Source organism: Scardinius erythrophthalmus, assembly GCF_964197995.2.
Source record: "Scardinius erythrophthalmus genome assembly, chromosome: 2".
Taxonomy (NCBI): domain Eukaryota; kingdom Metazoa; phylum Chordata; class Actinopteri; order Cypriniformes; family Leuciscidae; genus Scardinius; species Scardinius erythrophthalmus.
In genome coordinates, this window is record NC_138222.1 from 2,008,497 (window position 1) to 2,034,752 (window position 26,256).

General features: G+C 42.1%; 2 protein-coding genes across 5 annotated transcripts in view; one reads left to right on the top strand and one right to left on the bottom strand.

The window, feature by feature from the left end:
- Nucleotides 1–1,134: 1,134 nt before the first annotated feature.
- mad2l1 (MAD2 mitotic arrest deficient-like 1 (yeast)) lies at nucleotides 1,135–6,720 on the top strand. The gene is made up of 5 exons (XM_081359039.1): nucleotides 1,135–1,358; nucleotides 1,897–2,043; nucleotides 4,085–4,205; nucleotides 5,054–5,157; nucleotides 6,414–6,720. Exons 1-5 carry the CDS (start codon nucleotides 1,295–1,297, stop codon nucleotides 6,584–6,586), a joined length of 609 nt encoding a protein of 202 aa, XP_081215165.1. The 5' UTR covers nucleotides 1,135–1,294; the 3' UTR covers nucleotides 6,587–6,720.
- Nucleotides 6,721–11,059: 4,339 nt separating this feature from the next.
- pde5ab (phosphodiesterase 5A, cGMP-specific, b) overlaps nucleotides 11,060–26,256 on the bottom strand; it is a 63,076-nt gene continuing 47,879 nt past the window's right edge. For all 4 annotated transcript variants that reach the window (XM_081358785.1, XM_081358786.1, XM_081358784.1 and 1 more), the window contains exons 16-21: nucleotides 17,759–17,859; nucleotides 16,832–16,909; nucleotides 16,680–16,743; nucleotides 14,871–14,945; nucleotides 14,703–14,786; nucleotides 11,060–13,670 (exon numbers count right to left, since the gene is read on the bottom strand). In XM_081358785.1, the coding sequence (XP_081214911.1) occupies nucleotides 13,548–13,670; nucleotides 14,703–14,786; nucleotides 14,871–14,945; nucleotides 16,680–16,743; nucleotides 16,832–16,909; nucleotides 17,759–17,859 (525 nt within the window). In that variant the 3' untranslated portion in view covers nucleotides 11,060–13,547. The remainder of the gene's footprint in view (nucleotides 13,671–14,702; nucleotides 14,787–14,870; nucleotides 14,946–16,679; nucleotides 16,744–16,831; nucleotides 16,910–17,758; nucleotides 17,860–26,256) is intronic.

The window sequence follows — 26,256 nt, forward strand, 5'->3', positions numbered from 1 at the left end:
AACTAGATAAATATTTTAAACAGGAGGGACGAGAGGTAAATTGGACGATGACTCCTTGTCGACCCAAGCAATAAACGGACAGCTGGAGGTTTGTCTTTAGCTTCTGGCAAGATTCTGGCAAAGATGGATGACCTTTCCTCAAATATCTTCCCTCTTACTTTCAGCGACTCCATAAAATCTCAAATTCCACTGACATGAATAAGCCTCCAGGTGCAAAAGCCCTGAAGTGACTCCACCTCGTGTCAAAGTCTTTAACTTCGCCATATGAAGCCAATAACATCCTTCACTCCATATGGCTAGTGTTTTTTCTTTGATTGTTTTCACACTACTACACATGGTGTGATTTCTTCTGAGCCAGTGTCTTGAATCAAATAGTTCTGTCACTGGCTCATTCCCATTTTAGTAGTCCTTTCGGCTGCCAGACGAATGTAATCTGGAACAAAAAATTAAATAAAAAAAATGTAAAATTCAAATTCAGTGCGTCAGCCACGTTGGTCCGGTTAACATAATGCTGTTCATCACTCACACCAAGAAAAAAATAAAACAATAATCTAATATTTCGCAGCTTTGTGCAGCCTATGGCAGTAAAAACCACTGAGCTGTAAATCCCAGATGAATTAGGGTAACCCATGTGCTGATTTGTGTTTTATGTATAACTCAATAAGCATTATACATTTGCAGAATTATCACATTAATGATAAACTAAATGCTGTTAAAAATCAACTGATAATGTCTATTGCAGACTAATAACTAGGTGTCCGAGCCGACGCAGTGCAGTCAACTTTGCTCTAAAGTGGTCACGGACCGGATTTGACCGTTCCAATATGGCGGACGGCTCACGTTTAGAAACAGAGACTAATGAGGCAAATATGTATATATATATTGTTATCTTAAGACTTTGATAATACCATACAAAATTAAAAAGGTCGGAAATGTCATTTAGTTAAAAAAAATTATTGAATGTAATATTTAAATACTGAATAAAAACAGTAAAAGAAGATAATTATTAAATCGCTCCCATTTTATTTAATTTTTCAGGCTTCTTCTGCTTATTATATGGTTATCAACCTTTGTAAATTGTTGCGTGGTCAAAATCATTTTGTTACAAAACTACCAACCGAACATGATATTTTTCTTCCTGAACGTTGATTCGTTGAACGTGTGCCGTCATAATGACGCGTGCGCTGACGTAACACGCAGCGTCAGATTCAAACTGTTTGGCGGTTAATAGAAAACAAGCAGCATCGAGGACAGAGTTTACACGCAAACTTACCGAATCTAAACTCAATTCAAGATGTCTAAGACGCTGAAGGGAATCACTCTGAAGGGCAGTGCGGAACTTGTTGCTGAATTTTTCTGTAAGTAACGCTACTGATTTTCGGACAGATTTATGCGTTTCATGGCGTCGTTAATGTTACAGTAGAAATAGAGTTGAAAGCGAATGGCGTCGAGGTGTGCGAATATCCTTTCAATAGTCTCGTGCCATTGTTAAAGTAGACCGCTGTTTTAATCTCAGATGTGTGGTTAAAAGATGTTAATATGTGATCGCTAACCCTGTAAAGCCTGACATGTGAACTAGTCCAAAAAATCTAATGAATTAAAAATGTATTGGACATTTAGACTATCAAAATAAATGTAAATAGATTTGCATATGTGTTTTTTGAGCATCGCATTTGATGCATCACGCTTTTATGTTTAATGTAGTATGAGATTATGGAGTTCAAACTCGAGAAGGAATTTAATTTAGAGGCTAAAAATATGCACTTTGTTGCTAAGCTGATATTGAAGCACGAGCTGAAAATTGTACAGTTAGCAATAGTGTGCAGGGCCTTTGTAGCTCTTCCAGAAAATAATTTATATGTAAATAAATAAATAATATATGTTTGTGTTCTGTAGCGTTCGGGATCAACAGTATTCTCTACCAGCGAGGGATTTACCCGGCGGAAACCTTCACCAGAGTCACACAATACGACATGAGTCTTCATCTCACCACTGACTCCAAGCTGAAGAACTACCTCACCAACGTCATCACACAACTCAAAGGTACACACACACACACACACACACACACACACACACACACACACACACACACACCTGTCTGAGGACACAACAGCACCACACATTACAGTAACATTAGATAGCTACACAGTGTAATGCAGTGGTTCTCAGAGTGTGGGGGGGGCACAGGTATTGCGGGGGGTGTGGGAGATAAAATAATAATAAAAAAAACTGGCAAGTCAACTGACGTCGCATGGAGGATGGATCGGTTTATAAAAGGCAAGAGGAGAGCAGTAGATGAGGTCTCACACACATGTGCTGGTCATTCTAAAGCTAAATGCCGAAAATATGAGGAGGCATATCTTGCTCTCGGCTTCACTGTTAAAGGGATAGTTCACCCAAAAATGAAAATTCTGTCAGTAATTACTCACCCTCATGTTGTTCCAACCCCGTAAGACCTTTGTTCATCTTCGGAAAACAAATTAAGATATTTTTGATTAAATCTGAGAGTTGTCTCACTCCTCCATAGGCCTCTAAGGGACTGAAACTTGCTGGCCCGGAAAAGTTATTAAAGAGATCGTTAATATAGTCCAAGTGACTCCAGTGGCTCAATCTTAAGTTTATAAAGCGACGAGAATACTTTTTATGCGCAAAAATAACGACTTTATTCAACTATTCATTTCCTTCTCTCTGGGCCTCGAGTTAGTTTACGTAGTGTAATAGCGTAGCGCGTCTGTGTTTCACGTCATCACGCATCACACACATGACGAGCGTCGGCCAATAGTGAGCCTACGGGATGACGTGAAACACAGACGCGCTACGCAAAAACACTACGTAAACTAACTCGAGGCCCAGAGAGAAGGAAATGAATAGTTGAATAAAGTCGTTATAGAAACGCTGGCGACCCGTTTTTCGTTTTGAATCTCCGGAGGGCGTTTTAGTGAAGACGGGTCAAAACGGAGGACTTTAGAAACGATGACGTAGTAGAGGCTCACGCTCGGCTCTATGATTGAGTGTCTCAGTCATGGCGTATATCTTTGCTAGCAGCTGTTCTGCAGTTTACAATGCTAACTGCCTACATGCGCCGGAGGTAATCTATTCTTCGAGCGATCTGTGACATACCCGTGTGCAGCGGCGGTATCGACCGTACATGAAGCGTCGGTTTTGGGTTAACCCGGGAAGAACCAGCGCATGGTGGGATAATTTTATCAATGAAGTTGTGTTTACACCGGCACGCGCATGCCCAGTGTTGGTGAGTGGTCACGTGATCCGCGTTTTCAGTCGTTTTAATGTGGACGGAGATCAATTCTAATACGCAGCTAAAACGCTGGTGTGGACGGAGATCGTATTCGCTTTAATTCTCCGTTTCTAAACGAAAACGCAGTAGTGTGGACGGGGCCTGAGACGGCACATCCGAATTATGTTCACAAGCCAATTGAGTTTTTTTAAAAGAACTTGATCAATGTCGTTGGCAGCAAAGTCATTTTGCAAAAGCCACTTCAGCAACAGCGAAAGCGCAACTGGCTTCGTACAAAATTGCGTATCGCACACGATTGCAGAAGAGTTGATTATTCCTGCTGCCATAGATATAGTGTCAGTTATGCTTGATGAGGCAAGTGTCATGAAATTAAAGACTATCCCAGTGTCTAATGACACAACTTATATCACAAATGACGTGGAGGAACGGCTCATTCAGAAAATAAAAAGGAAACGCTTTGCGCTCCAAGTTGACGAGGCCACTGACAGTTCCAAGGACAGTTTGTTAATAGCGTATGTGCTAATAGTTGATAAACTCACTGACTGAAGATATACTGTTCTGCAAGTACATCCCAAACAGTAGCCTGGTTAAAACCATTCTCAGTAGTAACTGAGTTATGGTCTGGCAAAGCTTCATTAACTCATTTCCAAAGGGGCGTCACCAACGGAGGTCGCTCAAATGGCGCAATTGGATAGACCTAAAACTCCTAAACCAATCAGAGCGATCGTCATAGTGTAAAGCCATATGCTGCGTCCCAAGTTACACTACGCCATAAAAGTATGTACTCTTTTTGTGAAGAAAAGGTTTTTACTTTTCTCTCTGCAGAATGGTTGTTCGACTGCACCGTTCAGAAGCTGGTGGTCGTGATCACGTGTCTGGAGACCAACGAGGTTCTGGAGCGATGGCAGTTCGACATCGAGTGCGACAAGGCGGCGAAGGAGAGCGGGTACGTGTTGTAATCTCATATCAGGATAATGATTCGTTATCATCTTCAGATTCAATCACAGCCATAGATGGGAATCAGAATCGTTACAATTCCAATGATACTCAACCCTGCTTATCGATTCCAATTAGAAGAAATACTTCGATATCATTATTGCAAAACATTTAATTGTATCTGAATAACATGAACAGAAATCATCAGGCTAAAGAACACTTACACAAGGAGCGTTTGCCTGTGGATTAAAAACACCATAGAACAACAACTAGCATAACTAATATACACTTGAAGCGTTATTAAAGACAATAAACACTCAGTAACCAAAACAAGAACAACAAAAAAATAAAACTGAACAAAGATACGATTGAAATAAAGAGTTTTAAGATTTTCAGTATTCATCTACAGAAACTGTAATCAAATGTAAAATAACACTGTACTTTATAAATAAAATATACATTACAAAGTTATTTGTAAATATAAGTCATTCAGTCAAAAACGAGTGAATTTTCTGTCTTTTGTTGTTTGATTAGTGTTATTACAGAGATGGCAGGTATATTATATTAAGAATATTAGGCTGCTGTCACTTTAAGAGCTGCACAGATCTAATATACCGTTACGTTTGTGTGTGTGTGTGCCAGCGCAGGAGTCTCACACTCTTGAATGGTTTGAAGTCATATTGAAATGCTCACAAAGGAATTAAGAAGAATCAAAAATTAAATTTTATAACAAGTATCTTGATTCCTGACCTCAAGTATTCGGTTCCCAACCCTAGCCGTGAAGTTAACTGTGATTTAATTTTAATGTTCTCTTGCGTGACCGATGCAGATATGAATGTTCATAATTGTATGTTCCAGTGCTCCCAGGGAGAAGTCCATAAAAGCCATCCAGGAGGAGATCCGCTCGGTGATCCGACAGGTCACCGCCACCGTCACCTTCCTGCCGCTGCTGGAAACCGCCTGTGAGTTAACCCGAGGAACACACACACTAACGACAACAACCGTAACCATACAAGTCTGAGACACTCTTAAAGGAGTCGGTCACTCCAGAATTAACATTTCCTGATAATCTACTCTCCCACACGTCATCCGAGATGTTCATGTCTGTCTTTCTTCAGTGGAAAAGAAATGAAGGTTTTTGAGGAAAACACTCCAGGATTGTTCTCCATATAGTGACGTCAATGGGGTCCAACGGGTCGAAGGTCCAGATGTGAGTTTCAGTGCAGCTTCAAAGTCTCGACACGATCCAGCCGAGGAATAAGAGTCTTATCTAGACAAACCAGCGGACATTTTACAACTAAATAAACATTTATATACTTTTAACCACTAATGCTCATCTTGCACTAGCTGTGATCCGACACACATTACGCTATCAGGTTGAAAGGTCAAGCGTGACGTAGGCGTAAGAACAGACCCAGTGTTTATAAGCGAACGTGCAAAGATTAAGTCAAACGCCATTTACAAATTAAAAAAATAAAAGATAAAACAACGAGAAATTCAGATGGAGTTCCTACATTTCTGAACCGGAACACTCGTGACCTTTCAACCTGAGTATGTAATGTGTGTCACATCACAGCTAGTGCAAAATGAGTATTAGTGTTTAAAAGTATATAAATGTTTATTTTGTTATAAAATGTCCGCTCTTATTCCTCGGCTGGATCGTGTCGAGACTTTGAAGCTGCACTGAAACTGTAGGACCAAGTTTTGCTTGTGTCAGTATTAAGTCAGTATTGTGTTGATGTATTACTGTAGCACTTTATTTTACAGTAACTGGATAATAGCTAACCTTGAACCGTATCTTAACTCGCGCAGTTACCTGATATTATATAATATGTCCTATTAGTTCAGGACAGGTTTGTTGGTACGGGTGGGTTTAAGGTCATCCGAGTCATTATAGATGTAATTACAGTGTATCAAATGATTGATTTAATCCTTATAGTGCATTGAAGTTAAAAGTTTTGGATGCACTTTATATTATGATCTGACTAGCAATATTTTTAATTCAATTTTTTGGGACGCACTTTATATTGTAATCTGACTAACAATATATATTTATATATTTTTTTGGATGCGCTTTATATTATGATCTGACTAACAATTTTTTTTTTTTTTTTTTGGACACACTTTATATTGTGATCTGACTAACAATTATTTTTATTTTTTGGGACGCACTTTATATTGTGATCTGACTAACACTTGTGTTTGTCGTCTCCTACAGGCGCGTTCGACCTGCTGATCTACACAGATAAAGACCTGCAGGTGCCGGAGCAGTGGGAGGAGTCTGGGCCTCAGCTCATCGACCAATCAGAGGAGGTGCGCTTGCGTTCCTTCACCACCTCCATTCACAAGGTCAACAGTATGGTGGCCTACAAGAGGACGGACTCCATGTGATCGCGCCGGCTCTCCTTCTGTCTTCTGTTACAATGTTTCAGTCCTGTGTATATATCTATGTAAAGCTTATTTCTTATTTGTTGTTTTAAAGACTGTATTTCGTAATACAGAAAATAAATCTCTTGTTTCCAAGATTGTATTGTTGATTTATGCGTTTCTTTGATTGCTCGCAGTTTCCTCTAGATGGCGACACAAATCTAAGTTTACATATCAGGAGATTTGCACAAAGCCTGTCAAGAATATATTTGATCCCAAATTAAAAAGTTTTTAATTTAATTGTAATTTTTTTTTGACTACTGTATGTATTTATACGTGATTGTAATACTAGTTCTTACTGTATGATGATGGTTTAAACTATCCCAAAAAGCTGATTTGCATTATTGTAAAGAGAATCAACAATGAACGTTTATTTAAAAACATCTCATGAAATGTACGTGCAAGATCTGTGAGGACTGAGTTTACTCGTGTTTATCTAGCTTGAGGTTAGTGAAGGTTTGTAGTTTGGTAAAGCAGTGTCGCATTAATTACACTGAACAGAGACAGAAAGGACTCGATTATGAAGATGTGGAGCAGAATAAAGGCTGTGGACGTGTTTGATCTGAAGCAGGTCCTGCTTTGAGCCTGTGCTTCTGTGGACATCAGTGTTTGAATGCTTCATAACTGAGAAGAGCCTCGCATTTCATCTCAGGAAAACTCGAGTGTGTGTGAGATGCTGTACTTGAATCTTACTTGCTGATCCTTGCAGTTTTTTACTATACATTGGAGTATTTGTATTATTTTTTATTGTTGTTTTATCTGCGTTTGAACTCATGACGTTTTAATTGCATGATTGGGGGCTACTACTATTTGCTTAAGCTTTTTGAACGTGTGATAAAGGCGCAATAGGCTGTCAATTTTATGTGGATAAAGGCATGTTTTGTACATGATAACACATGCCCTTATAAGGGCAAAAAAGGATGTCGTTTTAACGACATAACATCTCGTTATTATGAGAAAAAGATGTCGTTTTAACGACATAAGATCTCGTTATTACGAGAAAAAGATGTCGTTAAAACGACATAAGATCTCGTTATTACGAGAAAAAGATGTCGTTAAAACGACATAAGATCTCGTTATTACGAGAAAAGATGTCGTTAAAACGACATAAGATCTCGTTATTACGAGAAAAGATGTCGTTAAAACGACATAAGATCTCGTTATTACGACATAATTGAGGGGAAAAATAATATGTATGTGGCAGCAATGCGTCACCGTAGTTGCCCGTACAACGCTGCTTAAGTAAACTGCATCGTTGAAGAAATCTACTAGCTATTCACAAGTCACGACTGTTTCCTGAAACCGTATTGTTGCAAAAACTACTTTTAATGAAACTGTTTGAGATCGAGTTAGCGCTAGATGTTTTGCTATAAATTACGCACATGCATCTGAGGAATATTTCTAATTTTTCTCAGTTATTTTGCTTTAATTACAGATTCAATCATCGGCTCGTTCGATATAGTTCACAAATGCAACAAACAACAAGCTCTTCAGTAAACAATGCTTTAAATCTCTTGTCAAACTAAAAGACGTAAGTGATATTTAGATGTATTCTAAATATAAATACAGGTTGTACTGAATGTCAGCTTGCTTATTTTGCTCAAGATTTTAAAAACGAGAAACTCTTCTTTTAACCACAGGTCGAGATCTGTCGCTCAACACACAACTCTGCGATGCTGTTCACTGAAACTGATGATAACGACAGAACTTGCGACCATAGTTGGCTAACGATGCTTTCGGGGAACACACCTCATGTGAACGTTGCATGTTTCCTAAATATCTGCACACATGGTAATTTTAGTACAACCAAAATTATTGTATACAGCACCTTTTAAGGTAGAATATGTCATATTTTTCTTCGCCGCTAGGGGTCGCTAACCTCTTACAACAATAAAGGCGTCGGTTGACGATGCATAAGTGGAATTATGGAACTTGCTGTCATGCCGAAGGATCTAATAATGTTTATGAATGAGTGAATACACTGATGTTTTAAACATGACTGTGTAATGAAGCAGGGCGCAAGTGCTAATGAGAGACAGATCTCAGCCATGATCTCAGCGCCACACGCGAGTCCCGCGGATATAAAGGGATGAGGGCATTTCATTCTACCGAACTAACTTACCCGCTAGTGCTGAATAATACTCACACAGGGCAGTTTATTAGACAAATGAAACTTGTGAGGTGACGCAGCGCTGTTCTACACTATCACACTAAACTGCATTTGAGTGTGTTAAAGTTATAATGTTATTCTATGTGTTAGTTTGTTTGTATGAGACTAGCAGGGAGCGAGATCAACATTAGAATAACATACTGATCATATTCTAACAGTTCATCATGTTGAGCTATATAACATTGATTAGTTTTATGTACATTTGCTCACCTGTCTAATAAAGTGCATGCAAGAGCGGCGTCTCTGTCGAGTCGAAGTTAGCCGCGGACGCTAGCTCTCGGCATCTCGAAAACGCCACGCTGATATTGATCCTCGTTTTAGTTCTCCTTTTGTCCCAAAGTCTGCTTACCATCATCCATAATGTTTGAACGAAACACAGGGTTCGTACACTTTTTCCAAGGTCAAATTCAAGCACTTTTCCAGCACTTTCCAGGTCCATTTTAAAGCTTTTTCCAGAACCTTACACTACCGTAAATGACATAACAATACATAGTTAAAATGATTATTTAGAGTTTTTATCACACCAAAAGAGATAAACAGCCAAATGTTTCATAATAGCAGAGGGCTGCACGATACTGAAGAAAAATGAGATATGCGATACGATAATGCCTAAAGTGTGTCAAATTAACTTAAATTATCTTTAAATTATCTTTAAAATGATATAACCTACACATACGTGTTTCACATTCTTTTTGTGATAAGAAAATATCCCTACAACTTCTGACAGTGAACATCAGTGTTCTGTAGCATAAAAAGTGTTATTTTAACATAACTGGGGTTTAGGGGTTCAGGTTATCCTACATTAGGTTTATTTACAGAAACTGATTAATCAAATGTAAAAATAAACACTGCTTAGTTTTCACTGCATGAATTAAATATACTGATTCTTATTAAAGCTACAAAAGTCAGCCAAAAGCAGTGAGTGATTTTCTTTGTATTTTGTTCATGACCCCATGCCGTTGCGATATGCAATTATGCATATTGTAATATATACATTTTCAATATTTCGATATATTGTGCAGCCCTAATATTTAAGCCAATCACAAGTTTTATTCTTCAAAATGTATCACTAAGTATATAGCCTAAAGCATATGAATAATATACTTTTCATTATATTACTGTCCAAATATTGCTTACCAGATAATATGATTTATAGGCTGTAAAACTGAATTAATTTCAAATATGAAGACTTAGGATTTGAACAGAAATATTTGACAGGCCTTCCCGTTTTGGGACACATTCTTGATATAGACAAGGTTTGAACAATATCTGAGTGCACAGGCACCTGCCTGATAAATGTATTAATACTTACTGGAATAGAGCAGTGTAAATATTGCATAGGGCCATCCTAAACCTTACAGTAACAATATACTTCTTATGACACTGACTGATTTCAGTTCAGCAATCAACGACTGTTGTTATGCACTGGGCTAACGTTTGCAGGTTAATTTGCACGTTACAGTTCTGCAATTTTGGCAATGTTCACTGCATATTCCACAAATGAACGTGACATAACGGACATGCAATACTTACATTACATTATCACACCAAGTACTCTCAGTCACTAATGGCCCTTTCAGATAGGACGCGGACCGCGCTGCGCTACGAAATGAAACTGATATATTTCAATGGCTTGCGCCGCGCGACTCGGGCCAAAGCAGAGCTGAGCGAGCTCGCGAGCACGCCGCGGTCAAAGTTTAAAATAGTTCAACTGTTGCCACTGCGTAGCCAATAAAAACGGTGCATCCAAACAACCGCGGAAATCAAAATGAAAACTCCGCCTACTTTTGCTCTGGCCAGCGTAACGCAAATCAATCTGTATCTGATTCTGAAGGGCTACATTTTTTTTCTCCATTTAATAAAGAACTATTTCGTCAGAAAGATATTTCTTGTGAAAGAAATACAGTTACAAATTCAAGCATTTTCAAGCATTTTATCCAAAATTCAAGCACTTTTCAAACCTTGAAAACACAACATCAAAATTCAAGCACTTTCAAGGATTTCAAGTACCCGTACGAACCCTGGAAACAACAGCGTAAGCGTGTGCTAGACGTTACGCAGTTGTCCACGTCTGTCGCCATGGTTACTACGGCAGTACGAGCGAAAACCAGGGATTACGCGGATATTATGTCATTGACAGGCAACAAGTGAACAGGGACGAGCCATTATTTAAAATTGGAATTTCTCTGAAATTAAAAATCTTGGGAGCTTTTGGTATATTGTAAGTACACACCTGCAGGAAATATATCACACTGCAAGTGATTTTTGGATATTTTATTACAAAAATCTTACATATTGTAGCTTTAAGTGAACTGCAAAACAAAACAAAAAAAATGTGCGCATTCTCCATTCAATTGGTCAACTGATCAACTATAAAATACCATTAAATTAGCATTAAAACAATTTTCATTTTATGTTATTGATGAGCTGAAAGTGCTTTTTAACTCTTTCCCCGCCACTGACGAGTTTTCGCGGCAATCTGCGTTTTAACTGTTATCCATTAGAGGGCGCTGTTACGCATCTGACAGAATCTCAGGATCAAAAACACAAATGAAGAAGCAGAAACAAGCGATAGAAGCATTGCTGACGAACATGTACAATAACACGATCATCAAACAGCATAAAAATCTAAACGTTACCGAAAGAAATGTCGACCCAGGAAGGGTTAACTGACTGTTCTTTCTTTTGATACATTTAATGTTTTCATATTCATGCAACAATATTTGGGGCATAAAAGTTTTGTGAAAATGATCAGAAATGCTGGCAGGGAAAGAGTTGATTCGGTGCCTTCTTAATGATTGTGTATCATTGGTCAAATATTGTAAAATAAATAATAAAATAAAATACTAGATCCATCAACAAGTGGAACAGGAACAGGTTTCATTTCTACAGACATCTTATTTCCATCCCGATACAAGTATTTGTTGTGATTGTCAAAGGATTAAACACACATTTGTGTAACAGATGATAAATAAGTTCACATATCACAGGTAATGCAATGCAAGTGAACAAAACAAAAAAAATCTACAACATGATATAAAGGTATTTTACAAAGTGACGTGAAAGTGTTTAAACAGTGAAAAACGACTGTATTCAATGTGTTCGTTTAAATATCAGCTTACGCTAACAGTGCAATGTAGCAAACTAAGAGTTAGTATGTGCGTATATCAGTAATTCAGTGAGTGAGCTGAACAAAAACACACAAGAAAACATGAGGAATGTTCTGGACTCAATGCAAGTCGATATGCTGTCGATTACCACGAGAAATTATTTTGATTTTAAAATCATTTGATCATCAAAATGAACGAATCTTTATTCGAGTCCACTTAAATGAACGAAATGACTCGAATAAAGATTTTGTTACAGCCAAATTCCCCGAACACATCCACTAAGAAATCATTATAATACAGCCAAAGATAAATATTTACTTCATCTTCCGAATCTTTCGTTCACTTGTCACGTGACAGACACAATGTTCATGAAGGCCTCTGATTGGCCATTGCGTTTTAGACATGCCTGTGATTGGCTGCATTGCTCAACGCTACAAAACACGCTAACTGGATTGGTTACATGTTCGGACAGTAGAAAAATACGACTTTTCTGTCTTGCTCATTAAGGTCCTTGCAAACTGAATAAATACGACCTCATGTTTTCTCGATCACGTTTACACACTGCCTCCGAAACTTTCGTCCGTCATAAAAAAATTCGGATCGGGTTTGATTTTCTGTGTTTTTCGCATCCGTAGCAAACATTTTAAATGGTGTTTTGACAATTCAGAGCCACCGAATGACGAATACGAAAAAACACATGCAAAAGTTTCGGACTCAGTGTGTAAGGACCTTTAGAGTTCAACTGTAAGTGCTCAGTTATTAATAATGGTTATTTTTATTATCAGTGTTGAAAACAGTATTTGCTGCTATATATAATTCCCCTGGTAGTAAACACACTGGTAGTGAACTATTTAATTTTGTTTGTTCTCTCTTTAATCAAACACTGAAGTGATGAGACTGCAGTTCATCGACTGGCCACTAGAGACCGGCTGCAAAAGAGAGTCAATCCCATAAACCCTCATGTTAAAATACCCAACTTTACAGCAGAAAAAAAAACATGTTTACAGCCTGGTACAAAAAGTGGTTTTTGTCTATATAGCTAATGTTGTCCGTCATGACGACTGTGAGGCGGGTGAATATTTTTATAACTCATCTGTTTAAATTATATTAAGCCTTAAAGTTCTGCATAAATAAGGGCGTGGCCACTTGAGTGACAGGTGGATTGCCGCTGATGTCACTGCTAGCCGTTTGTCTGCTGTCTGTTAGCGTCACGTCACCTCAGCTAATCCGCCTCGCTGCACATTTTCGTTTATTCGCGAGTGACGCGCTAACAAGATGGCGACGGGCGGCTCCGCCCACTTTGGGCTTCAAAAATGCTCTTCAGAAACATCACGAAAACTACGAATATATTTTTTACAGTCTATGACTTGCATTGAACCTGGAACATTCCTTTAATGAGTCAAGACGTTTTAGTCACAGTTTTAAAGCATGTATCTTCATCCGCTGGATTACCTGCACAGGTAACGTTAAAGCACAGCAGTCTCGATTCAAGAAGTGACTTTATTCTGATACATCTTTCACCCAAGCCTACTCGAGTATGCTTTGTGAAAGTCATCAAACCAGGGTCTTGCAATCCTTCAGTCTCTGGGAAAGGGCCAGGGAATGATGCGAATAGTCCGAGGAAGAGTGTATGCCGACAGAAAATCTAAAGTCCTTCTTTTAGCAAAGCTCCTTCTTCTCCTTGTTCAGCGAGAATCTTCCAATTCTGCCTGTTCTTCCTACATCCCTCCAGCAGGGGGGAGCAGTCCTCCGAGAGACCCGTCAGCGCCTGCGCACACGAGCACAGGACAGCAGAAGAAGAAGACCGTTAATGAGACAGACTTCAGTGTTGGCTTGAGAAAGCCTGAAGTAGTTTAAAAAGCTTAACGTTTGAAGGCTTTCAGTTTGAAGCCCAGTTTGGGCCAGATAGATAGATAGATAGATAGATAGATAGATAGATAGATAGATAGATAGATAGATAGATAGATAGATAGATAGATAGATAGATAGATAGATGTTGCTACCTAGCATGATTAGCATGTTGCATGTGATAACGTGAATTTGCACATTTGTCAACCTGTTTTAGCATGTTGATAACATGACTTAGCAGATTATTAGCATGCAGCTAACACACCTTAGTACTTTGCTAACATTTTTAACATGCTTCTACCATGATTTAACAGTGCTAACATGATTCTAGCATGAATTAGCACATAACAAACACATTTTAACATGTTGAAAGTATGATTTAGCACATTGTTAGCATGTTTCTAACATGAATTAGCGCATTTTTAGCATGATTTAGCACATTGTTAGCGTGTTGCTGGCATGTTTCTAGCATGATTCAACAATCTGCTAACATGTTTTAGCATATTTGCAAACAGATTGCTATTATTTTTCTATCGTGAATTAGCACATTGTTACCAACATTTTCAACATGCTTCTACCATGATTTAACGGTGCTAACATGATTCTAGCATGAATTAGCACGGCAAACACATTTTAACATGGTGAAAGCATGATTTAGTACATTGTTACCAAGTTTTAAAATGTTGCTAACATGATTTTGTGCAATGTTAACGTGTAGCATGTTGATGATATGTTAATGTTGCTAACATGGTTTATCATGTAGCTAACATGTGGCTAACATTTTTTAGAATGTTGCTAGCATGATTCTATCATGATTTAACACATTACTAACATGTTCCTAACATTTTTTAGCATGTAGCATGATTTAGCATTTGTAGTGCGTTTAACAGTTACTCCAGCTCTAAACTAGCAACTTTGGTCGAATGACAAAATAACAGTTTGTGTGATTTACCTCATATAACTGCGTACAAATGGCATCAATGAAAGACACTTGCATGCTGGGAATTTTATCCTGCTTCTCCCTGTTCATCAGATCCTGGGAAAGAATAAAGTCACACGGTTACTGTCATTGTGACCTGGTTCTAAACGACTAAACCTTTCTATAAAGTAAAGCGCTTACAATAGGCTCGATGTTTAGCTCTCTCCGCTCTTTATCTCCTTGTTCAAAGAACTCAGTGGCGACCAGTTCTGCTATCTGTGGGACACAAACACACGCTAATTATTGAACGGCTATTTTCAACATAATCATCAAATGCTGATCAACCCTGACAATTAAACATCAACTTCATGTCTGTTTATAGTTTATAATAAACTATAGTAATATAGGCTTTTCTGCCTTTACAGGTTTGCTTATTAGCGGCCTTTGCGAAAGTGTTTTATTAGATAGTCTTCAATGTCACATGATCCTTCAGAAATCATCCTAATATGCGGATTTGATGATCAAAAAAAAAAACCTTTAATTATTATTATCAATGTTGAAAACATTCGGTTTCTTTGATGAACAGAAAGTTCAAAAGAACAGTTTATTTGAAATAGAATCTTTTGTAACATTATAAATGTCTTTACTGTCACAATGTTACAAAAGCTTTCAGTTTCAGAGAAATGCTGTTCTTTTGAACTTTCTATTAATCAGAGAATCCTGAAATAAAAAAGTACACAACTGTTTACAACATTGATAATAATCATAAATGTGATTCCTGATCATCAAATCATCATCAGAATGATTTCTGAAGGATCATGTGACACTGAAGACTGGAGTAATGATGCTGAACATTCAGCTTTGATCACATGAATAAATTACACTTTACTGTATATTCACATAGAAAACAGATATTTGAAATGTAATAATATTTCACAATATTACTGTTTATTATTATTATTATTATTATTATTTAATCAAATAAATGCAGCCCTGATGAGCAGAAGAGACTTCTTTTAACAACATAAAAAATCGAACAGATCCAAAACTTTTGACCGACTTTGGAATACAACACTGAATGCTCAGTGTGTGTTTTACGGTCCACTATGATTTAACAATAGTGTGTGAATCAATGCAATGCAGTGATACATAATTGGTGTTATCAACTCTGAAACATCTATATAAAGCATGAAAACTGCATAGTGCAGAAATAGTATGAGTCATTTGTTACAGCAAATATAGTGTCAGCCCAGATCCGGCCCACATCCGGTACACGTGGATTAAATACGGCCCGGATGTGGGCCGGATCTGGGCTGACACTATATTGCCGTCTCATTTTAAGAGCCGCATGTACAGTAAATAATAAGTCTGTCTAAAGATCATGAGTTTGCTTAATTCTTGATTATAATGTATTCTTGATTGTGTAAAGGTGTAAAGGTCTAAATTATGCCATTTAAATTATGTTGAGAAGCTGAACCCGTTTATTACTGAAGAGAAAGAGAGGACATTTCTAAAGCAATCTAAAAGTCCCCCTGTGGTTAAAATCAAGCTCTTAATGTTGTTTATGTGTCTATGTGGTGTTTTAAATCTGCTTTAAGACAAACCATGTGTAAATTCATAAGTCGACAGCATTGCTGAGTATTTCCTCCTTAAAACTGCAGTGAACCAAAGACAGTCTCAAAAACACGCTTTGAAATCGCTGGTGTTTCTGACGTCACAAACTACCTTGTAACCAATCAGATCAACGTGTGATCGTCAACCAGTGGATCTCTGAGCTGAGTGAGTGAGTGGAGGCGGGGCTCATTTGCATAATCATAGAACCACGCATACTAAATGAGGCAAGGGTGTCGAGTTACATTCAAGATATTTTAAGGCATTTTTCAAGAAAAAAAAAACGCTTAAATATGTCATTTTGTGGATCAAAGATGAGTTTTAAGGGATAAAATGATCGACTACAGGGAGACTTTAAGTCTTTTTTTTAGTGCGTCTGGCTTTTTATAGCATGTTTACCTTCTTCTGCACCGGCCAGGGTTTAGTAATAGCAGAGATATCACAAGCTGTCATCAGCATCGACCTGCAGAAGATCATAACATCATAAACAAGAAATATAAACAAACGGCTCATGCATAAACGCATTACGCTGTTCCCCGAGCGTCGCTCACCTCAGCAGATCTCGGTGACTCTCGTCCTCCCAGACGAACTGACTGTTCTTCGCCAGCTCGAAGAATTCTGTTCTCTTTCTGCAAATACACGAAGACTCGCATTATGAACGAGCAACAAACGTGTACAGTGGAGGCCAAAATGATTAGATCATAACATATTTAAGATGTTTCAGTTGTTGTTACCCGAAACATTCCTCTAACTATTGCCGGAACTACCGAACATTTTAAAATAAACTGGACGGATCTGTCGTACATTTAAAGGAAAGCTTTTGGCTTTAGTTGCAGAAAGCATGAGATAAAACAAGTGTTGAAGTTCTCAGGAAATATATAGACTCTGAGAGAGATGTGCTGAAGGTGGACATACCAAATATTAAATTAAATTCACATTTATTTTGTAAAGCGCTTTTCACAATACACATCATTTCAAAGCAGCTTTACAGAAGTGCACGAGTCCACATTACAGTTTACAGTGATCTGATATCAGAGGAAACTGTCTAAGTTATGTATTTCAGAAATGTACATATACAAAATCACAGTTAGCGAAAAATGTATTAATTTACACAGTTTAGTAATTTAATGCAGAAACAATGAGCTCGTTGAAGTAATGAATACTTGTTTGTTAAAAAATGATTATGATTTAGAAAATATAGCATTAAAGTTAAAAGTGGACAGAAACAGAATGACTCGCTTCATCTGATACTTGTGCTCAGAGCAACATCTGCATTTGTCATGAACATTATGAAATTATATCATGTTTTGGAGGCAAAAAAGGTCCAGATTTTCAGATGTCAGGCGTTCTAATAACTGTATAAATCAACAGCGGTGTGCTAAAATACAAGCCAATTAATAAATCCCTTTTGTCGGTTTGTGAAAGCAGCTGTGTGTGTGTGTGTGTGTGTGTGTGTGTGTGTGACATCTAGAACCTACTTCATGTAGAGAGCGAGATCAGTGGCTAAAATAGCTTTCTCGATCATCTTCAGTGTGGCCTTGTACTCGTCCAGAGAAAGACCACTCAGAATCTGATTACCCTGAGAGAGAGAGAGCAGATTAGTATTAAATATATTATTATTATTGCAAATTAATCGCATATTAATATAATATTTTTATATGATAATAATTTCACATTGACCCTCTAAATTAATGTAAAACAACATAAAGATGGTATATTTTAACTCTTTCCCCGCCAAAGTTTTTGACCATTTTCACAAAATGTTCATGGCCCAGAATATTATGTTGAATTAATATCTTAACATTCAATATGCCAAACAACAACAACAACAACAACAACAGAGCCTCTGCTTTTAAACAACAAACGTTTCGGTTACTCACGTAACCTCTGTTCTCTCTAGAAGAGGGAACGAGTATTGCGTAGTTAGCTTACGCTACGGGAAAGCCTTTCTTTCTCGAGATACTGAAGCCAAAAATTATCCTTAATTTTTATAATCTTGTCAACGCAGTGCGGCAGCCTGCAGACCTAGGGCAAGCTTACTAGCGTGCCCATTGGCTGCCCTGCGGCAACTGCAGCAGCCTACCGCTGAGCCCTTGGCGTGACGTCACGACCAATGAGCGCGCTTGGCGCGCTTAATGCGTCACAGCCCGCGAAAAGGGGTGTGGCTTAGCGTATATAAACAGGGCTCGGAGGCTGCTTCTCTGGTTTCTGTCGCATGAAGCGAAATGAGCTCGTGGCGCGAGCACGGCGGGCTACGCAATACTCGTTCCCTCTTCTAGAGAGAACAGAGGTTACGTGAGTAACCGAAACGTTCTCTTACGAGAGGTTCTCTCGTATTGCGTAGTTAGCTTACGCTACGGGAACGCCCTTGTCAACGCCGTGCGCGCCCAGCATCCACTGAATGAGTCCCAGGGAGAGCCCGGGGAACGTGATAGCGGAGAGCCGGGCAGCCCGAAGAGGGCTAGCGCCGTACATAAGTACACACTAGGGGGTTAGGAGCGGCACGGCCGGTCCTAACTGCCAATTCCCTGTATAGTGCAGCTCAACCAGTAGAGCTAAATCACACAACGTAGCCCGCGCACAGATAGTGGGCTGGCATACGCGAGACTTAGACTGATAACACTTTCGCCTGCAAGGCGGGAACATCCAGGTTGTAAAACCTAACAAATGTGGAGGGGGAGGCCCAGCCTGCCGCTGCACAAATGTCATGAATGGGAATCCCACTGGACCACGCCCACGACGAGGCCATGCCTCTGGTGGAGTGAGCTTGAATGCCCAATGGGCACTGCAGGTCTTTAGACGCATAAGCAGCAGCAATAGCGTCCACTATCCATCTGGACAGGCTGTGTTTCAAGGCGGCGAGACCCTTGGTGCGCCCGCCAAACGAAACAAAGAGCTGTTCCACCACTCGTTTGACTGAAGACAGTGCTATCAGAAAAACGGTTTTGAGCGTGAGGTATTTCATATCCACAGTTTCCAAGGGTTCGAAGGGATGCGCTTTCAGGGCCTCCAAGACCAGTGAAAGATCCCACATAGGAACCGAGGGGGGTGGCGGGGGGTTCATCCTCCTGGCTCCTCTAAGGAAGCGGATGACGAACTCGTTCCTTCCCAATGCGCGGCCCAGCTCTGAACAGAGAGCGCTGAAATGGCCGTGACATAGACTTTGAGCGTGGAGGGGGACCTGCCCGCGTCCAGTAACTCTTGAAGGAAACACAGTACTCGCGATACCCCCACATGTCTGTGGATCGAGCCCCTTAGCAGTGCACCATCTGTTAAACACTGACCATTTCGACATGTAGAGCCGCCTCGTAGAGGGGGCTCTAGATTGTATGATCGTGTTCATGACCCCGTCTGGCAGATCAGCGTGTAATCGTTGAGGCTCCACGCATGCAGAGACAGCGCTCTGGATGGGGATGCCATATCGAGCCGCGGGCTTGAGAGAAAAGGTCTCTCTTCACCGGTATCGGCCAGGGGGCTGAGTCTGCCAGCTGTATTAGATCCGGGAACCAAGCTTGGTTCTCCCAGTATGGGGCTAAGAGGAGCACTGTGTGGCGCGCTTCCCTGATTCTCTTGATGACCTGAGGCAGCAGAGAGACCGGGGGAAAAGCATACAGCGGGCCGCTGGGCCGGGTCTGGGCCAGCGCGTCCTCGTTCTTCGAGAAGAACTCTGGGCAATGAGCGTTGTCTTTTGACGCAAAAAGGTCGACTTTCGCTTTGCCGAAACGGCGCCACAGTGACTGGACTGTTTGGGGGTGTTGAGACCACTCCCCAGGGGGAACGCTGTCCCTGGACAGTCTGTCGGGGCCCTCGTTCAGGTGGCCAGGCACATGCGCGGCTCTCTCAGCGAGCGCAGAGAGTGCTGAGCCCACACGAGGAGGCGTTCCGCCAGGGTGCAGAGCGTCTGATCTGACACCGCCCTGGCGATTCACATAGGCCACTACCGATGTATTGTCCGTGCGGACTAGAACATGGTGACCGTGGAGGAATGGGAGGAAGTGTTTGAGAGCTTTCTCGACCGCGAGCATCTCTAGACAGTTTATGTGTAGGAGATTCTCCTGGTCTGACCAGCGGCCATAGACCGGTCTGCCTTCGAAGAGCGCTCCCCAATCTAGGTTGGAAGCGTCTGTCGAGACAACTTTCCGGTGTGAAATCACTCCCATAGTCACTCCTGTGTGATACCATTCGGCTGCCAGCCAGGGCTGCAGGGCTGAAAAACAGCTCTGATTCACTTCTGACTCGCAAGCCGCCGGCCGCCCAGGCTCGGTGGGGCACGCGCGCTTTCAGCCAGCGTTGAAGCGGGCGCATGCGCAGTAAGCCCAGCTGGAGCGCTGCTGCAGCTGAGGCAATATGCCCCAGGATACGCTGGAATGTCCCCAGCGGAACCCGGCTGCCTATTTGGAGGGATGCGGCGAGGAGGCGGATGCGGCGCGCGCGCTGCTCCGACAGTCTGGCCGTCATAGCCACCGAGTCCAGTTCTATTCCAAGAAGGAAATTGACTGACGGGGCGATAGCGAGCTCTTGGTCCAGTGACCGAGAGACCCAGATCCTCCAGATGGCTGAGAAGCGCTGTTCCGTGAGACACAAGTTCCGTCTCTGACAGCGCTAGAATAAGCCAATCGTCCAGATAATCCAGTATTCGCATTCCCTGTTTTCTCAGGGGAGCGAGAGCCGTGTCCATGCATTTCGTAAAGTACGGGGTGCCAAAGACAGGCCGAAGGGCAGGATTGTGTACTGATATACTCGACCGTTTAAGGCGAATCTCAAGAATGGCCTGTGACGGGGAGTTATCTGGATCTGAAAATATGCGTCTTTTAGATCGAGAGAGATAAACCAGTCTCCTGGGCAAATCTGCGCGAGGATTTTTCTGGTTGTGATCATTTTGAACGGCCGTCTCATGAGGGCTTTGTTCAGATGTCTCAGATCTAAAATAGGTCTTAACGCTCCGTCCTTCTTGGGTACGAGGAAGTAGCGGCTGTAAAGGCTCGACTCGCTTAGAGAAGGATGAACCTGTTCTATAGCCCTTTTGCGCAGTAGCTTCGCCATTTCGGCTTGAAGCAGGTGCGCAGCTTCTGAACTCACTTTCGTCTCCGTCTGTGCTAGAAAGCGCGGAGGGCGACGAGCGAATTGAAGCGAATAGCCGTGTTTTATAGTACTCAGCACCCATTCTGACGCGCCCTGAATAGCTTCCCATGCTTCCGCATGCATAGCTAGGGGTCGAATGGTCTCTGGGTTCAGATCGCCGCGCTGCGCGGGATTGGGGAACCTGTATCAGAGAGGATGGAGCGGCGTGCGCGCCGCTGGTGCTCGAACACGGGGGCTGGTAAACAGTATTGGCCGGCTGTACAGCGTTCGGTAGCTCGGTCCCAGAGGATGGAGCGCGATTTGCTGACAAACACCCCTGGCGCGAAAGCGGCGTGGGGATTGTAATGTCTAAAAGTGAGTGCGCGTGCACCTGAGCGGGCGCAGAGTTTACACTTATGACACGGCCAGAGTTTGGGAGCTTAGAGGGTGTGCGACCCGAGGTAACTGAATGGCAGAGCGAGCAGCGGGTAGGTGTGAGCACAAAGTTGTGGGCACATTTACTACACTTAGTACTCGAGCGGCTTGTGTCCGCTTTATGAGAGAGCGCTCTATGCGCGTTACCATGGGGACCATGTTTGTGTGAAGCAGTGAGCACATGGGAGTGGGCACATTCTCTACACTTATAACACCCTCGGCTTGAGCCGCTGTTGCCCGGGGTAACCGAGTGGCAGAGCGAGTTACAGGTAGATGTGAGCACAGAGTTGTGGGCACATTTACTACACTTATTACTCGAGCGGCGTGTGACCGCTTTATGAGAGAGCGCTCTGAACGCGTTACCATGGGGACCGTGTTTGTGTGTAGCAGTGAGCACATGGGAGTGGGCACATTTTCTACACTTGTAACACCATCGGCGTTATAGAGCAAATGCTTTGATGGCTCATGTTTAGACGCTCATAAATACTCAAGCACCATCCTGTGAGATGCAGGTTCGCTTTCTGTATGTAAGAAAGCTGGCCGCGAGCTCGGAGAAGACAGCAGAAAAAATATTTTCTGCCGCCAGAGCCAGATTTGAACACGGTTCTCCAGTGCAGAAGCGTAAAATTCTGCCACTGAGCCACAGGGGCACACATGAGCTTCCAGTTGGTGCGAGCATATGACCGAGCGTCATGTTTCGGCGTTTGTTTGCAGGCGCGCGTGTATTAAAACAGGCCCGTTTACTGCAGCATTAGTATTTCCAGCCGCCTAACTTAGAGGGGACTGAGAAATATGTATCCCGTGAGATGCGGGTTTGCTTTCTGTATGTAAGAAAGCTGGCCGCGAGCTCGGAGAAGCAAGCAGAAAAAAGTTTTTTTTTTTTTTTTTCTGCTGCCAGAGCCGGATTCGAACACGGGTCTCTGGTGCGGAAGCCTAATGTTCTGCCACTGAGCCACAGGGGCACACATGAGCTTCTGGTCAGTGCGAGCATATGACCGAGCGTCGTGTTTCGTTTCGGCGTTTGTTTGCAGGCGCGCGTGTATTAAAACAGGCCCGTTTACTGCAGTATTAGTATTTCCAGCCGCCTGAACTTAGAGGGGACTGAGAAATATGTATCCCGTGAGATGCGGGTTTGCTTTCTGTATGTAAGAAAGCTGGCCGCGAGCTCGAGAGAAGCAAGCAGAAAAAAGTTTTTCTGCTGCCAGAGCCGGATTCGAACACGGGTCTCTGGTGCGGAAGTCTAATGTTCTGCCACTGAGCCACAGGGGCACACATGAGCTTCCAGTCAGTGCGAGCATATGACCGAGCGTTTGTTTTGCAGGCGCGCGTGTATTACAACAGGCTCGTTTACTGCAATAATAGTATTTCCAGCCGCCTGAGCTTAGAGGGGACTGAGAAATATGCGAGGATTGGAGGAAGTCCGGCCTAAGCGGGACGAAAACACTCTCTCTTCCTCCTTTCGCCGGTGCTCGTGACGTCCGCTCTGATATCCCTTGAGAACGGCGCAGTTGCGCGGCTCGAACAAAGGGAGAGAGAGCGGGAAGATGTCATTATGTGCTGTGACATCGTTTGTTTGCAGGCGTGCGTGTATAACAGGCTCGTTTACTGCAATATAGATATTTCTAGTCGCCTGAGCTAGGAGGGGACTGAGAAATGTGTGAGAAACGGAGGTGGCCGGAGAGTGACGCGCGCGACCGAGACGCGGGGTAGCTTTCTTATAACGTAAAGGAAGCCAGCCCGTGACCGTCTACTTCTAACATCCCTTGTGAGCGGCGCCTTGCGCGGCTCGAACAGAGGGGGAGAGGGCGTGCGTCATCCGGGGGGGGGTAGCTTCCTTGTAACGTAAAGGAAGCTATAGCCCGTGACCGTCCGTTCTGACATCCCTTGTGAGCGGCGCCGTTTGCGCGGCTTGACAGAGGGGAGTAACCAGCTGGTCTGCTTCATCCCCTGAGGCGACGGCAGTGCGGGCAGAGGCCGGCCGCTGCGCGTCGGTGAAGGGCGGGGGAGAAGGAGAGAGCGAGGCTCGCGGGAGGGGCTCCGGCGAGCGCTCAGCTATAACCACCGGCTCGGAAGGCCTTTGAGAGCGGCGTTTTTTCTTACGCGGCCCGGAAGAGGCAGCCGGAGAAGGTGGAGGATCGTGAAACATGGCGAGTCGAGCCCGCAGGGTCGACATCGGCAAGTCCTCACACTGTTCGCAGCCGCCCGTGAAGGGCGCGGGCTGCGTGGTCGAAACCCAGGCAGAGAGCGCAGATCACGTGGCGGTCTCCGTCGCTGAGCGCGGCTCTGCACGAGCCACAGGATGAGCGAGGCATTTGCAACAACGCCTCGCGCTCTTTTAGATGCAAAGTGTGTCGCGGGGCGAACACACAAACACATACAACACAGAGCAGTAAAAGGATATATTCGCCGGATAGCGAAGCAGGCAGGGAAAGCTGAAGGCGGCGAAGGCGGCCGGCGTCCTCAGGCTGAGATCCTCGGCGTGCTGGTCGCTTGATTCGACGGCGGCTTCCTCAGAGAGCAGCGATGCGTAGAGCTTCGCTGAAAAGACAGAAATCAGAGAAGCAGCCTCCGAGCCCTGTTTATATACGCTAAGCCACACCCCTTTTCGCGGGCTGTGACGCATTAAGCGCGCCAAGCGCGCTCATTGGTCGTGACGTCACGCCAAGGGCTCAGCGGTAGGCTGCTGCAGTTGCCGCAGGGCAGCCAATGGGCACGCTAGTAAGCTTGCCCTAGGTCTGCAGGCTGCCGCACTGCGTTGACAAGATTATAAAAATTAAGGATAATTTTTGGCTTCAGTATCTCGAGAAAGAAAGGCTTTCCCGTAGCGTAAGCTAACTACGCAATACGAGAGAACCTCTCGTAAGAGAACTCAGTTTTATTCGAGCTTCCTGGGTCGGCATTTCAATCTGAAATATAAAGCAGTTTAATGTTGATAATCGCGTTATTATATGTATGCATATGATTACATATGAGATCGCTCATTTGTGCATCTTCTCCACATTTATTTTGATCAGGAGATTCTGTACTCTTTCAGAAGATGTGTAATAGCGCCCCCTACCGTATAAAGGTGAAAACACGGAAAGCCGGAGATTTCCGTCAATGGCGGGGAAAGAGTTAAATATTTATTTAAAGGCATCGTTGTGATGTACTGTGAATGAAGGCCAGAGTCACTGATGCTGATGATTTTTTTTTAATTGTAGCCACAAATTATAGCCATTCAACATTACAGTAAATTGAAAGCCATATATATATATATATATTTTTTTTTTACATTTAATAGGCTTTAAAATATAACAACTTAAAACAACATTTACATTAACTTTAATTTGAACACGGATTAATCCTTATTAAAGCTAGTAGAGTTATTCAGTCAAGAGCAGTGAGTGCATAACGTTTATTATGCTGTCGTCACTTTAAGACCTGAAGCACATGACGCAGAGCTGACACATATCCATTCATTTCAGTTTTTTTTACTCATTTAAGACTTTGCTTAAGAGGATACTTGCCAAAAACGGGCATTTTGACATAGTTTTTTGTGTTTTTGTTCGTTCAAGTGCGAAAGAGAAGTCAACAAGCTACTGTCGCGTTGTCTGAAGCGGCTTTCTGTGTGCGCGTTTCTGAATTATAAAATAGCCTTGATGAAGCCTTGTGTATACGCTGTCTATGTACGCTTATTTAATGTATCCTTTAAAGTCACACAAAATGCACTTTTAACTCTTTCCCTAACAACATTTTTTTAAGTTGCCAGCCACCGCCAGCATTCTTGATATTTTTGAAGATGTGTAGCAGCGCCCCCTATCGTATAGCAGTGAAAACATGGATTGCCGGAAAATTCTGTCAATGGCGGGGAAAGAGTTTAAAAAAAAAAAGATTTTCACAGTGATGCCAGACAACAATATTTTTTTGTTTTCCCAAAGAACCTGGATGGTTGCTTTATTGGCCCATGAGTCAGAAGTCCCTACGATATGCTTGGACTCGGAAAAGATTTTTGAAAAAATGTAAAAAAATGTAGTGTCCATCAGAGGGGTCCAAGACCCCAGGACTGTCGCACTTGAACCACGAATACACACCATTTTTTTTAAAGGATTCGAGGAGTTTTGTGGCTGAAATTTAAAAAAGTAACACATCCTTCCCTCGCGGGTCAATTTGACCCCTTTAGGAATGAATGGAATGCGAGGAATGCTTCAGTGCACACAGAAAAACCTAAAAATACTCAAACTTTACTTTTTTTTATGTCTACATGTGTATCTGAATGCACACTGAAGTGAACAGACTTTAGGACCCAGAGAAACCGCTCATTAGCTCCATATAGAGATATAAGGACATCAAGAGTTATGAAATATCATGTTATATTATTTTTGTTTCCACAAGAGGTCGGCACCCAAGACACCCAATGGAAGATATTTTGAGCTGAATTAAAAGGGTTATGCATGAAATTGTGAGTTATTTTGGATAAAAGTTGAAAGAACGTGAGGAATGT

Excerpts from the sequence above, each read along its gene's own strand:
- mad2l1 (XM_081359039.1), top strand. The coding sequence starts at position 1,295 with ATGTCTAAGACGCTGAAGGGAATCACTCTGAAGGGCAGTGCGGAACTT. Across the intron at positions 4,206-5,053 it reads AAGGCGGCGAAGGAGAGCGG|TGCTCCCAGGGAGAAGTCCA; the intron begins GTACGTGTTGTA and ends TGTATGTTCCAG. Across the intron at positions 5,158-6,413 it reads GCCGCTGCTGGAAACCGCCT|GCGCGTTCGACCTGCTGATC; the intron begins GTGAGTTAACCC and ends CGTCTCCTACAG.